Source organism: Lissotriton vulgaris, unplaced genomic scaffold (genome assembly GCF_964263255.1).
Source record: "Lissotriton vulgaris unplaced genomic scaffold, aLisVul1.2 SCAFFOLD_726, whole genome shotgun sequence".
NCBI classification, from domain to species: domain Eukaryota; kingdom Metazoa; phylum Chordata; class Amphibia; order Caudata; family Salamandridae; genus Lissotriton; species Lissotriton vulgaris.
Genome location: NW_028243544.1, coordinates 679,588 through 693,915, shown reverse-complemented (window position 1 = coordinate 693,915; position 14,328 = coordinate 679,588). Strand labels below are relative to the sequence as shown.

The 14,328-nt window shown below is 47.7% G+C and overlaps 1 protein-coding gene across 5 annotated transcripts in view; it reads right to left on the bottom strand.

The window, feature by feature from the left end:
* Nucleotides 1-725: 725 nt before the first annotated feature.
* SPTAN1 (spectrin alpha, non-erythrocytic 1) overlaps nucleotides 726-14,328 on the bottom strand; it is a 365,414-nt gene continuing 351,811 nt past the window's right edge. For 4 of the 5 annotated variants that reach the window (XM_086948611.1, XM_086948613.1, XM_086948610.1 and 1 more), the window contains 5 exons: nucleotides 10,336-10,532; nucleotides 10,193-10,246; nucleotides 9,892-10,038; nucleotides 8,896-9,043; nucleotides 726-1,002 (listed from right to left, as the gene is read on the bottom strand). In XM_086948611.1, the coding sequence (XP_086804737.1) occupies nucleotides 877-1,002; nucleotides 8,896-9,043; nucleotides 9,892-10,038; nucleotides 10,193-10,246; nucleotides 10,336-10,532 (672 nt within the window). In that variant the 3' untranslated portion in view covers nucleotides 726-876. The remainder of the gene's footprint in view (nucleotides 1,003-8,895; nucleotides 9,044-9,891; nucleotides 10,039-10,192; nucleotides 10,247-10,335; nucleotides 10,533-14,328) is intronic. The other variant, XM_086948614.1, reaches the window with a different exon arrangement.

Sequence of the window (14,328 nt, the reverse complement as noted above, 5' to 3'; positions counted from 1 at the left end):
CTAGGTGTCACTGGGTGGGCCCGATGATGAAGCATGCCACCAACTAGGTTGGTGGGTGAGGGCTTTCAAAAGACACCCAAGAGGTGCCATTGCCACCCGGCAAAATACTGAGTCGCTACATAACTAATATTAATCTACCATAACCGTGTCAGATTAATCCATATGTGATGGTATAACAGCTGGCTTAACACGCCCTCTAGAGTTTAGCCCGAAGACTGCTCTTGTCCATGCTACTAGGATAGCTGGTCTATCGGTTGACTTACAACCAATCATCAATAAGGGTTGTTTGGACTGATGCACAGTGATCACTAGAATAGTGAACACTGAATATCAGGCCAACTTCTCACACTGTGGGTGGCAGACATCCCACCACATGCTTCTTATTCATACTATGGGTTATAAGCCCCTATGTTTCTAATTTATACTGTGGGTGATAAGCCCTCCCATGTTTCTCATTCATAAGGTGGGTGATATACCCCCAACATGTGTCTCGTACATATTGTGGGTGACCCTCCACTTTTCTCATTCACACTGTGGGTGAAAATTCCCCACATGTTTCTCATTCATACTGTGGGTGAAACTCAAGCCCCTATGTATTCAGGAATATAGGTGAATCCTCGCGCGCACTGCGGCATGCGCTGAAACAAGGCCCTGAGTAAAATCCAATTGACTGAGAGCATGTCTATGGGGCAGATAAGCTTAAAGCTATATTAAATCACGCTGTGTAGCTTGGACCAATCACATTTTATTGAAGCAGACATTTGCATGTACATAATTTAACCAGAACTTGAAAGCGAAGCTGTTAGCATACGGAGCGCGACATTCAGGACAGAGACATGCAGAGCTGGTGCTGGCAGGCGGCAGACTGCACACAGTTCAGTTCACGAACAAGGATCGAGTGAATTCGATGTAGTCGAAGGCAGAGGGTAGTTCACGACCCTTGCTGTCTGTGTAGGGCTTCATGTGTGAGATGCAGTAGTCTGCTTGTTCCCGCGATAGGTTCTGAAATCAAAAGATAAACAAAAACAGTAAACCATCTGGGAACAACGAACCTGCGGTCGCACCTCTGGCGTGACCTTAAATACCATGGTGGGCACTATAGCTCACCGTGTACCCCACTGAAGGGACACCAAAGACTCCACAGCAGAGACATTACACTACATCAGCAGAGCATCAAGAACTCGACCACAAAGCCTCATCACAAGCACTGTTAGAAAGCACAAGATCTATCCTACTAGGGCATCAAAGGTAACAAGGGCACCAACTCCAGCCTGTGTGGTCAACAAACACCTCTAACAGCATCAAATACATCCAAGGGGAGACCAACATAGCTTCAAAGCGTAGAAATGACAGCTCAACAATGCAATATAAGTTATGGGTAGCATCAATAGGTCTGCAGAGCTAGGTTTAAGTGGTCTTTTCAAGGACAGAATAGAGCTTCTAAGGCACAGGAGACATCAGAACCAAGTCTAGGGTTTTCAATTCATGACACCAGACGACCTCCACAGAGTACTGCACACTGGCCCGCTTTTTAACAGACATTACTGTGAAGTTAGCAGGACCCAACTTGCATTCTGCACATTAAGGGGGTGGAAGTACACAAACTGACAAGAGGAAAGTCTGCAAGTTCCAAGTGTAATGTGTGTATGAAGCTGGCTCTGTATATACTATACCAAAGTGAGGTATAGTGTGAACAGAGTCCAGTGGAACCCCAAAGATAGGCAGAGGTAAAAGTAGATAGCACCTCACTCTCTATTTGTGGTAGTGTGAGCGAGCAGTAAGGCGTTATCAGAGGGTAATGTTAAGCATTTGTTGTACACACTCGGGCAAGAGATGAAGTCACACACTCAAAGACTGAACTCAGACCAATTTTGTTTGAATAAAAATATTATTTAGATATTTTATTTCTAGAACCAAGCCAGGCCTGGTGCAGTAAAGTGAAGGAAATGCTACTTATTAGTATGCATCTGTTCTTGGCATGTAGAGCGGCAGATTACACACTATGCATAGATGGCCACCTAGTGTTGGGCCCGGATGTTTGCAGTTTGTTTTGTAGAAAAGTCTTTGGGAGTCACGGGATAGGCGACTCCTCCTTAGGATGATACTGCCCATGGGCATCGGCTCCATCCCCAGATTGTTTCTCGCCATTAGGGAAGTGATGGAGCTGTACAAGAAGTAGTGATGTCCATGTGATTTGTATCTAATTAAGACAATACTGGAACAGATAAAGGTAGCCGGGGAGGCGGGTAGGTGTGTGCAACTCTGCAGCTCTACATGCCAAGAACAGATGCATACTGGTAAGTAGCATTTTCCGTTCGAGGCATATGAGCTGCAGATTACACTCTGTGCATAGATTGTATAGCAGTACCCACACCTAGCGGCGACCACTAGTATCTGTTGCAGTTGTTTGAAACAGTGTTTTTTAGTACAGCCTGGCCCACAGTGGCTTGTTGTTTAGTTTGCACATCTACACAATAGTGTTTTGTGAATGTGTGCGGTGTAGACCATGTAGCTGCTTTGCATATATCATCTAGGGGAATGTTCCCTAAGAATGCCATTGAAGCCCCTATTTTCCTTGTAGAATGAGCTTTTTGAGGAATTGTTAATGTATGTTTGGCTTTGTGGTAACATTTGTATGCATTTTACAATTCACCTAGCAATCCCTAGATTTTGATATGGGGTTGCCTTTATGTGGCAGTGAAAGAGACACAAAAAGTTGTTTTGTTTTACAAAAAGTTTGTGTCCTTTCGATGTAGTACAGTAATGCTCTCTTGACATCTAAGGTGTGTAGAGCTCTTTCTGCGAATGTTTGAGGCTGAGAGAAGAATACGGGCAGCTCAACGGATTGATTTAGATGGAAAGGTGAAATGACTTTAGGAAGGAATTTAGGATTAGTACGAAGAACCACTTTGTTATGATGCATTTGCAAAAAGGGTTCTTGGATGGTAAATGCTTGTAGTTCACTAACCCTTCTAAGAGAAGTAATTGCTACCAGGAAAGCTACTTTCCAAGTTACGAATTGCAATTCACATTTATGTAATGGTTCAAAGGGAGGTCCCATTAATCTTGTGAGAACAATGTTTAAGTGCCACACTGGTGAAGGTGGCGTTCTGGGAGGAATTATTCTTTTGAGTCCTTCCATCAAAGCCTTTATAGCTGGTACTCTAAAAGAGATAGATGTTGTCTATTTTGTAAGTATGCTGCAAAGGCAGCGAGGTGCAGTCTGATAGACGTATAGGCTAAGTTACACTTTTGAAGGTGTAATAGATATCCTATGATGTGTTGGATAGACACGTCTAAGGGATTTATTTGGTTGTTTTGGCAGTATATGACAAACCGTTTCCACTTAGCAGCATAACATGCTCTGGTAGTGGGACGTCTAGCTTCTTTGATAACGTTCATACATTCTGGAGGAAGGTTGAGGTAACCAAACTATGACCTCCGGAGCCAGATCGCTAGGTTGAGCTGAGCTTGGTCCGGTTGTCTGATCTTCCATGGTTCTGCGGTAATAGGCGTGGAGATAGATTTAATCTTTGATGTGGTACTACAGACATTTGCAGCAGCGTGGTGTACCACAGTTGTCTGGCCCAAGTTGGAACGACTAGAATGAGCGTCAGGGAATGTTGTTGTAGTTTGCGCACCACTAACGGAAGTAGTGGGAGAGGAGGAAAAGCGTACACAAATAATCTTGACCAGTTCATCCATATCGCATTGCCCTTGGACAATGGGTGTGGGTATCTGGCGGCAAAGTTTGAGCATTTTGCGTTTTCGTGGGTAGCAAAGAGGTCTATCTGAGGTTGTCCCCACATTTGAAAGAACGGATGAAGAACTTACGGATGAAGTTCCCACTCGTGGATCTGCTGTGTTTGTCGACTTAGCAGATCTGCCAGTGTGTTTTGTACTCCTGGGGCGTGTTGGGCTAAGAGGAAGATCTTTAATGGTATAGCCCATCTCAATATCTGCTGTGTTAACAGAGAGCTGCAGAGAGTGTGTCCCCCCCTTGTTTGTTTATGTAGTACATAGCTGTCATATTGTCTGTGCGGACTAAGACAGCTTTGCCCGACACTTGAATTTGAAATGCTTTGAGGGCTAGAAACACAGCTAGCAACTCCAAATGGTTGATGTGGAGTACCTTTTATTGCGGTGTCCACCTGCCTTGCATGGTGTGATGCAGTAGGTGAGCTCCCCTGCCGGAAAGCGATGCGTCCGCTGTCATGACTACTTGGGGAACTGGCTCTAGAAACGGTCGCCCTTTGGAAAGGTTTTTGGTATTCCACCATTGCAGAGAACGATGAGTCCGACTATCTACCAACACTAGGTCTGTTAGTTGACCTTGAGCCTGGTTCCATTGCCGTATTAGGCCCTCTTGAAGTGGACGCATTTGCAGTCTTGCGTCAGGTACTACAAATATGCAAGATGCCATCATTCCTATGAGATGAATGAACACTCGAGCTAGTAGCGAGTGTTGCGGTTTGAATTTTGTTAGGAGAGTTTGTACACTTGTTATCCTGGCTGGAGAGGGATAGGCTAGTGTTAGTTGGGTGTTTATTGTAGCACCGAGATACTGTTGTATGTGCGAGGGTTGCAGATGCGATTTGGTGTGATTTACAGTGAATCCCAAGTTGTGAAGCAGTTGAATAGTAGCGCGAGTGTGTTGTACACACTGGCTGTATGAGCTGGCTTTTATGAGCCAGTCAACATGAATATGTTGTCTTCTTAAGTGTGCTACTACGACTGCTAGGGATTTGGTAAACACCCATGGCGCTGTTGTGACTCCGAATGGGAGCACTTTGAACTGGTAGTGCTGCCCGTCTAGCACAAATCTGAGATATTTTCTGTGCGCTGCGTGGATGGTAATATGGAAGTAGGTGTCCTTAAGATCTAGAGTGACAAGGAAGTCGTTTAGTCCCAGTAGTGGAAGGCCCTGTTGAAGTGCGACCATATGAAAATGATCCGACTGTATGTAAATGTTTAGAGGTCTGAGGTCTAGGATGGGTCTTAGAGATCCGTCCTTCTTTGGGGTTAGGAAATATAGGGAATATACTCCTTTGTTTTTCTGGTGCTCTGGGACTATTTCTATTGCATTTGTCTGCAGGAGGGATATTACCTTCTGTCTGATCAGTGTTAAATGTCCTTGTAACATTCGACGCTGCTTGGGTGGTATGTTTGGGGTGTGGATGTTAGTTCTAGACAGTAACCTGATTGAATTATTTGGAGCACCCACCTGTCTGATGCGAGGTTTTCCCAGGCTGGCAGGTACTGTTGAAGTCTTCCCCCGACAGGAGTGGAATGGGACGGGGGAAGGGGGAGGGAGTCATTGGGTAGGGGTAGAGGCAGAGCGGGAGTTGTAATTTTTGCCTCTGCCTTTGTTATGGTTACCCCTGTAACCACCCCTTTGGTAGCCCTTGCTGTAAGTGGACTGTGTAGGGGCTTTGTATGAGGTAGAAGGTGTGTCTGAAGAGTATCCCCTGGTGGCACCTCGATAGGATGAGTGTCGAAATGAACATCTGGGAGCTTGCGACTGCAGGGCTCCCATAGATTTGGCGGTATCTGAATCCTTTTTCATTTTTTCAAGTGATACATCACGTTAGGTCCGAATAAGTGTTGCTCATCAAAGGGTTGATTAAGAATGGCACTTTGTACTTCAGGTTTGAACCCGGATATGCGTAGTCAGGCATGTCTACGTAATAAAACGCTGGTGTTAACTGCCCTAGAGGCAGTATCTGCTGCATCAAATGCACATCGAATAGAGGTGTTTGTAATATTTTTCCCCTCTTGGATGAGCTCATTTGCTCTATCCTTGTACTTATCAGGGAGGTGCCTCATTAATGATTCTAATTCGTCATAATGTGCCCTGTCCTATCTGGCTAATATTCCTTGTGTATTGGCGATACGCCACATGTTTGCTGCTTGAGACGCCGTTCTTTTCCCTGGTGCGTCAAGTAGCTTAGACTCCTTATCTGGTGGTGCAGCCTCACTCGATGTTTGCGTGTTTGCTCTCTTGCGTGCATTGGAAACTACAAGTGAGTCAACTTGTACTTTGGATCTATTTGAGACTCTACACCTATCTGCACTATTGTTTTGTTTGATTGTCGATATGTATCACTGGTTTTAGTCAATCATTATGCTCCCCCATTTACCCAACCTATTTTGCTTTTCACTTTATACCTACACTATTCTTTGCTCAAAAGTTTGTTAATCACTCCCATGTTTCCTGTTTCCTTACCCCCCGTATATGTAAAGCGCTCTGATATCTGCAAAGATCTTGTTCGCGCTATATAAAACTTTCAAAATAAAATAAAAATAAAATATGCTGGGTCTGAGGGGGCACCTTTATATTTTTTCTCTATGTGGGGTTAATGACCCGAGTTCTGACTGGGTCCTTGAAGACTTCAGGAGCATGTTTAATCACTCCTTTAAGCATTGGTAGAATGGATGAGGACCTTTGTGCACTATCAAAGGTATCCATTAGGAAGTCTTCCTCTACAGGGTCTGTGTGTGAATGTCTACCCCATGATATTACGCAGCTCTGTGAATTAATTGATTGAAACCCATAGTGGCTTCAGGTGGGGAAGGTCTTGAGGGGTATATGTCATCCTGAGGTACATTTGGGACATCTGGGGTGTTATAATCATCCCACGGGTCAGGTGATCCTGTAGGAGTAGCTGGATCAGGTATGTTACCCCCCATATTGTCAGAGCTATCATCCCTGTTGTCATCGTCTGGTGTAATAGAGGATGCTGGGGAATGTTGTGGTATGGGAGGATGTGGTGATGGTATAGGTGAAAGAGAAGGGGAAGGCAGTCTTAAGGGAGAGGTAGCCATGTCCTTTTTCTTTGAATGCGGAGCTGGTGTGTCCAGTGGTCGTTTTTTTTGAAAGCCAAAATTAGCTGTCCAGTGATTGGATCTTTAGCTAGAGCCAGGGTCTGGATAAAGTAAGTCCTCTGCAGGAGGCAGATCTTTTGGTGCGGAGGAAGGTTTCGGTACCGAAGCGGTTTGTTTTGTTTTTTTGGCAATGTCTTTAACTGGAGTAACAGGAGTCTTTTTCGGCTCCGAAACTTTTTTCGGTTCCGAGGATTTTTTCGGCTCGGGTATATTTTTGGGATCCGATGGTTTTTTCGGTTCCGGTGGTTTTTTCGAATCCAAAGCGGGTTTCCTTGGTTCCGACCTGGGTTTCATTGCCGAAGGAGTAGTGGTATGTTTCAGCGCCAATGGTTTGGATGTCGGCGTAGCCGGTGAAGTGGTCTTTTTCGGTGCCAGTAAATGTGCGCCGGCACCGTGCGAAGGCCGACTCGAGCCAGAGTTGCCTGAAGGCTTAATTAGCTTCTTAGCCGGGCCCGAAGTAGGGCAGTAGAAGCAGTGTGTCGGTGTGCACCCGAGCCCGAGGATGTGACCGGGGCCTTCTTTGGGTGTGTCCAGGAAGGGTCGGGGTCGACGGTCTTACTTACGACCTGCTGTGCTGGAGTGATGTCCTAGACTTCGGACTCTTCTGCCTCAGAATTGCTGTCGACGTCGTATTGTTCTGGAACGTTGATGCCTTCTTCAAAGATGTCGTCCGGAATGGAAGCTGAAGATCGAGCCAATTGTTTTCCTCGCTCTTCGGTCCCGGATAGTCTTTTTGGAGCGGAAAGAGGCACAAGCGGAACAGTATTTGGCCTTGTGCTCCGGGGAGAGGCAAAGGTTACACACTTCATGAAGGTCGGTGTGAGGAAATTTCGACCCACATTGAGGACACTTTAAATGGCATCCTTTCCATGAGCTGGAGTCGAGGCCTAGTTAGGCCCGAAGGCCGTCAACGATGACCGGAATCGAAGTCTTCGATGCTGAAGAGTAGCGTCACCTGGAAAAGCGTTCAAAACTTAATTCCTGTAAGTTGGTGAGGATTGCGTGCCGAAGGAAATCTGTTCCAACACGGAGCGCTGGAAACGCATCCGAGCCCAGTGGCAGAAAAAAACAATCTGGGGATGGAGCCGATGCCCATGCGCAGTATCATCCAAAGGAGGAGTAACCTATCCTGTGACTTCCAAAGACTTTTCTACGACAAAACAAACTGCAAACATCCGGGCCCAACACTAGGTGGCCATCTATGCATAGTGTGTAATCTGCAGCTCATATGCCTCAAACGTGTTTTTTCCAATCACTCAGAGACCATTCTCAAACGTGAAACACACAGAAAAGGACCCAACGGGGGCCAAGACCCCGTTCACGGAGATCATCTTCACTGTAGAACAGTCGACCACAACATTGAGAAAAGAAAAATGCATAGAATGTTTGAAACTTATCGGAAACGGAGAATTCGAGAGGCCCGATGAAGGTCGTCTAATGGCATCGACTTCGAGCTTTAACCTCTTCGATGCTCATGACAAGGTCAACTCGTCATGGGTTTTACCTGCGCTGTGCTTATGACGAGTTGACCTTGTCATGAAGACTAGGATTTTAGGACTTTCAGCACCCAGCGGGAAAACCCCCTAGCAGCCAAGGTGTTAAGGAAGCACGCCTGAACCCGATGGCAAAATAAATCAATCTAACTATGGAGTCAATGTTCATGCACAATAATAAAGGAGGAGGCACTATACCTCATGACTCGGAAGGCTTCTTCAAGATAAAACAAGCTGTACACGTTTAAGCTCAACACTAGATGGGAGGAGTATGCACAGCATGTGTATCGACAGCTCACATGCCTCAAACACATTACTTGAGGATGTCTCACAAACAGCCCAACTCACCCTAACACACTTTCTCGCACAGAGTATAGTTCAGGTTATACAAAACAAAATACAATGTTCTTGCCATGTTCCCTCTGAGGTGTAAGGGGTAATCAAAGGCTTGGGGGTTACAGCACCTTCAACCTCCCATCTCACGTAGTACAAGATAAAAGCAGGAGGGCGCACTCACCTGGTAGAGTTCTTCCTTGGTCACATATGGTTTCTGTTCCGTGCTGAGTGCTCGGAATGCGCTCTCGATTTCTTCACTGGACTTCACATTCTCGGTTTCTCTGCTGATCATAAAGGCCATGTATTCCTGCAGCGATACGTGCCCATCCCTGAGGAGGAAAGTAACCGGTCAGGCCTCACTCAAGGACGATCCACCCCAAGACATGGCATCTGTTATAAGTCTGCCTGTCTTTGAGGTCGCATCCGTAGAAACGCACCGCAATCTGATGGGATCGCAATCGCATGAGACCGATCCACCCACAGAAAGGTGCACCTTACAGCAATACAATAATCACAGATACAGACCAGAACTTGAAGTGATTAAAAACTCACTAAGTCCACAGGCTCTTTTAATAAAAAATATATATGGATAATGTTACTTACCCAGTAAGCATCTGTTCTTGGCATGCAGAGCTGTAGATTTACATGCTTTACATACTCCTGCCAAGATGGCAGGAGTATGCAAAGCATGTGTATCTACAGCACACATGCCTCGAACATATAAGCAATGTGCAAACTGCTATGCAAATGAAACGCTCCATGTGCAGACCCCTCTACTTACACCAAGCTACCACCACTTCTCACATGGCTGCCACCTGCCTGCTCTTTGCTTCCACTGACACTCTCCCCCATTGACACCTCTCCTCACCCAGGTCTCTCCATCCCGCTCTAGGTTGTCACTTCCTTTCTACCTAGTAGGCGACCACCTCATCTCTTTCCAACATGAGGTCTGGTCTGTCATCCCCTTGATCCCTTTACTTTTACAACCTCACTCCCCATTGCCTTTCTTCTACACAACTAGGCAGCCACTTTCATTTGACTACCTATGCGAACTCTTTGCTTTATCAGCGTGCCATCTTTCCTCTTCCTACTAGCTTCCCTTTACACGCAGTGCACCCATCCATTGCTGGTCTTTCCTCTCCTTCGCATGTAAGCACAATCTATACAAAACTTGTACCTATTGGGATCCACGGTGTCCAGAATTGCCTCAAACTCTGGGTCTGGCTCGCCTTCTTCTACCATGGGCAGGTCATAACCCAGGGAGCGCAGGCACGATTTAAACTCCTGGTGATTCAGTCGACCCGATTTGTCCTTGTCGAAGTGCCTGAAAGAAGGGGAGAAAAAAAATAATCAGGGAGTTGCTGGTGGCACCTTGTCAAAAGGCTGTGGCGGGTGGCTTCATCAGGCCGCACACAGAGGCTGAGAAATTGCAGTGGCAAATGAGATTTATAAACTACATGTATCTGTGGAACACTTACTTAAACATCATGCTGAACTCCTTCAGAGCCTCCTCCGTCACTCCCGTGGTGTTCCTGCAAGGGACGAAGCATACAAAAGTATAAATGCAGGCGGCGCCTTGTCGCTGGCAGAGCACTGAAGGGCGTTGGGATGATGGGCTCACCTGGCTTGGATCTGCTGCTCCAGATTATGTTGCATCCTCATGCCGAGCTGATCCAACTGATCCCACTGCTGGGCCAGCCCCACCGTGCTGTGCTCCGTGTACTTGTTGTCCAGGATCAGCGCCTCCTCCATCGCAGCCCCAAGGTCCTCTATCTTCTTCAGCTGGCTCCGCATGGCTCGAATCTCCTGGTGCTTTCGCTGCAAGAGACAGATGGACACATTGTTAAGCACTGCACATGCCTGTGCGCAGATGCCACAGTCTCACGGGATCGGTCTTCACATGCACATGTGCTGGGACACGGACGGACTAGGCATGCACAAACCACTCTGATAGTCTTTGCTACACTCAGATCCAACTTTTAAAGTACTGTCCAGTCTTCAGCAAAGCATGTCGAGTCACTGGGTCAGGGTCTCTCAAGGGGGCCTCAACGTCCGGCGAGTTTCCGATGCACAATGGAGGTCAGCCTTGCACGGACTCAAAAGACCGGTAAAGGAGAAGTGAAAGTAGGTATATCCACAGGATATCAGTTTTCTACCTATATGTGGCGCTCCTTAAGTTTGTGAGCCTATTCCTCATATAGGGCTTCAGGAACTTCGAACCATTAATTAAATTAAAGCATTAAAGGGAGACGGACCTGCTGGTGTCTGGAGGTGCATTTTTTAACATAAGGGGTCGATAGTGTTTCCTGTAGGTATTCAATGCTTTTGTGCGTGCTGCTAGAAGCTACAGTGAAGGTTCACATGCAGATTACGCCAGGGGGAAGGCGCTGGCTAGCTTGATCGACTTGCATATCGCTGACAATCCAGGGTCCTTAAAAATGCATCATCTTATTGCTAGCACTCGACATTAGAGGGAGGGGGCAGACCCTTGCTGTGCTCGCCTTTAGACTTGTGTTGGAAGCGTGGAGGTCTCACATAGGCCAGGACATGGATGACCTCAGTGTCAATTACCCCTGTCTAGGGAGTGCCTGCTCGAAGTCCCAGACAACCTCTAATAGTCAGTGTGGTGGCAGTCTCTGTAAGCCTCCCAACTCCCCATAACCATACCATTGAGTCTCAGCAAAGCACATCTTACTGTACTATGGACAGGAACAAGATCTCTGCCCGTTTCTGAAGCCCTTGGTCAGCTTTAGTGCTGGGGTAGTGGCAGAATACACTCTGGGAGGAGCACAGTTCAAGCATCGGTCAGTTACTTCCTAGTTGCATCTCGAATAGTCCACCTGGTATTTGAAATCCAGTAAGAGAATGAACCTCATGCCTCGGCTTCCATCTGTACAGAGAGGTGTATGCATGTAGAAAGTAAATAATACGAACTACAATAACCATAGGCGTCCGGGAGGAGGGAGGGCGCATGTGACTCTACAGCTCTATGTGCAGACAACAGATGCTTATAGGGTAACATCATCCGTTCGAGGCATGTGTGCTGTGGATACACATGCTTTGCATAGATTGTATAGCAGTATTCTCCCAAAGTGGTGGCTAACCAGTGGGTGCTGCAGTTGTCTGAAGGTGTTCTCAGCACCGTTTGTCCTACATTGGCTTATTGACGTGCTAACACATCCACACAATAACGTTTGGTAAATGTCTCACCGGTTAATGGATCCCTGAACACCGATATCATTTTTCACACCACACGCAGAGCTCAATGGAGAAAAGCGTTCTTCACCCTACTCACCGTCTCCTCGACTAGAAAATCCGCACACAGCCAAACCCTCTCCATCTCCCCATCCCGGGTCTTTCCAGGCAGAGCCACCATCACTATTTACAATACCGGGATTGTCCTATTACAATCCACAGACAAGAACCTGGAACTGCTAGACAACATGTTCCCCACCTTCAAAGAACACCTCTCCAAGTCACGGACAAACACGCATATATCCCCCAATTCCACCAACCATGACCTCTCAGCTGCATACTTTTCAATCAGGGACACACCTACCTCCCCTGACCTCCCATCCCCCACCCACAACCTCACTATCCCAACTCAGCACCCCATCTCAGACATAGATCGCTCCCCCTCATACGCCGCCCGTTCCCCCGCCCCCTCCACCAACGTCCGGACCTCCACACATACCCTCAACACACCTTTCACACCTACAGCGGGCATTAACACCCCGCTCGGCGCTGACAGCACAATCCCCACACTTAACACTCCCAACTTAGTCCAGCACCAGAATTACACGCATTCTGACAATTCCCCCCTTTTATCCCCCCCCACTCTCAGTCCTCACTACCCACCAATCTACTGCGCAGAACGTACTCCCTCTCCTAATTTAACGTCCCCTCCCCTTAACAGGATCATCTCCACTCCCACTCCCCCTCCTACTCTCAGCCCCTACTATCCTCCTTCCAACACAGCTACCAGTCTTCCAGCCTACACGTTGTCCCCCACGCCTACCGCCAATGCCCCCACCCATAACATCAATTTCCTCCCTATCCCATCCACTCCCCTACAGTCCAGTACCTCTCACCTCCCTAACCCTATCCCACGCTCCATCACAACGCAGACTTGCCCGAACACCAGCCCTCCCCCTCGCCTGCACACGAATTCCCTGGCCAGCCAATCACCCCTGACTGCCACCCCCACCCCCACCACCTACCCTACGATGGAACTCATCATGGCCACCCTCACTCAGATCAAAGAAGACATCCAGGTCATCAAAGAACGACTCTCCACACGTACTATACACCACCCAGCCACCTCCACCCCCCTTCCCAACCTGCCTCCTTCCCCCCCGGCGGCCCCCCACCCTCACCACGCCCCACACCAGGCTTCAAACCCTGCTCATAGGCGCAGCAATTCCCGTAGTCCCCAGCATCGCCCCTGCAACGCCTCACACATCCACACCTCCCCGCCAATTGTGTCCCCCACCTCTCAGGCCAACTCTCGCACCCAGCTATGCCCCAAGCTGACATCAATCCCAGCTCTTAATCGCAACAACCGCCCTCGCCGCACCCACAACTCTTCTTCTGACCTCGACACACTCACCCTCCTCCGCTCCTATGAACCAGCCCCCCAAACTCACACAAGCACCCCACACCGCAACATTCCCACGATACACCCAAATCCCCTTAGACCACCCACATTAAACAGCAGAGCCTCCATCCCCAATAACCTTAGAGAAGTCCCTCTCTCGCTAGAACAATCTAACACCCTCTACACACCCCGCCTCAAATGCGCGCTTCTCAACTGCAGATCGGCGACGAAACACTCAGCAGCCATTGCTGAACTCCTCTTATCACAGGGCCTTGACCTAATCATCTTGACTGAAACGTGGCTAACTGAATCCTCGACACCCATAATGGACATTCTGGTTCCTCCCAACTTCCACATTATCAGGCTCGACAGAACAGGCCAAATAGGTGGCGGAATCGCATGCATATACAAGAACAACCTCTCTGTTCAGAAAGTCAATTCCACATCCCTGCCATCCCCAACATCCTGTGAATACATCTGCCTCGACATCATCAGTGAGGGCAAACCGATATGCACTCTGCACAGCATATACCACCCACCCAGGGACAACCTCACCTTCTCCCAACAAATCATGGATATGATCTCAACCAATTCCGGTCGCCAGCTCACCCAAATATACCTTGGTGACTTCAACCTCCGCTGGAATGACAGCAACGACGCAGTGGTAAACAGTCTTAAAAATTTCCTCGATGCCCTCAACCTCACCCAAATATGCAACAGTCCGACCCATGAGAAAGGCTCCACCATCGACCTGATCATCTCCAAGGAGCAGTCTATCCAACTTGAATCCATCCAACCTTGTGACTGGTCGGATCATCACATTATCACATTCTTTATCAACGAAAAAGTCAAAGTCAACCCTATGCAGCTCGCCAAGCCCAAGGTCTGGAAAAGAAACTCGAAAAAGCTCAACCCTGGCTCTCTGCCCCCTAACAGCTGCAATCTTCTACTCCCCCCTGCAGGCACCTCGGACGTCCAAACCCTGACCGACCACTATCTCAACACTATGACTTCGAT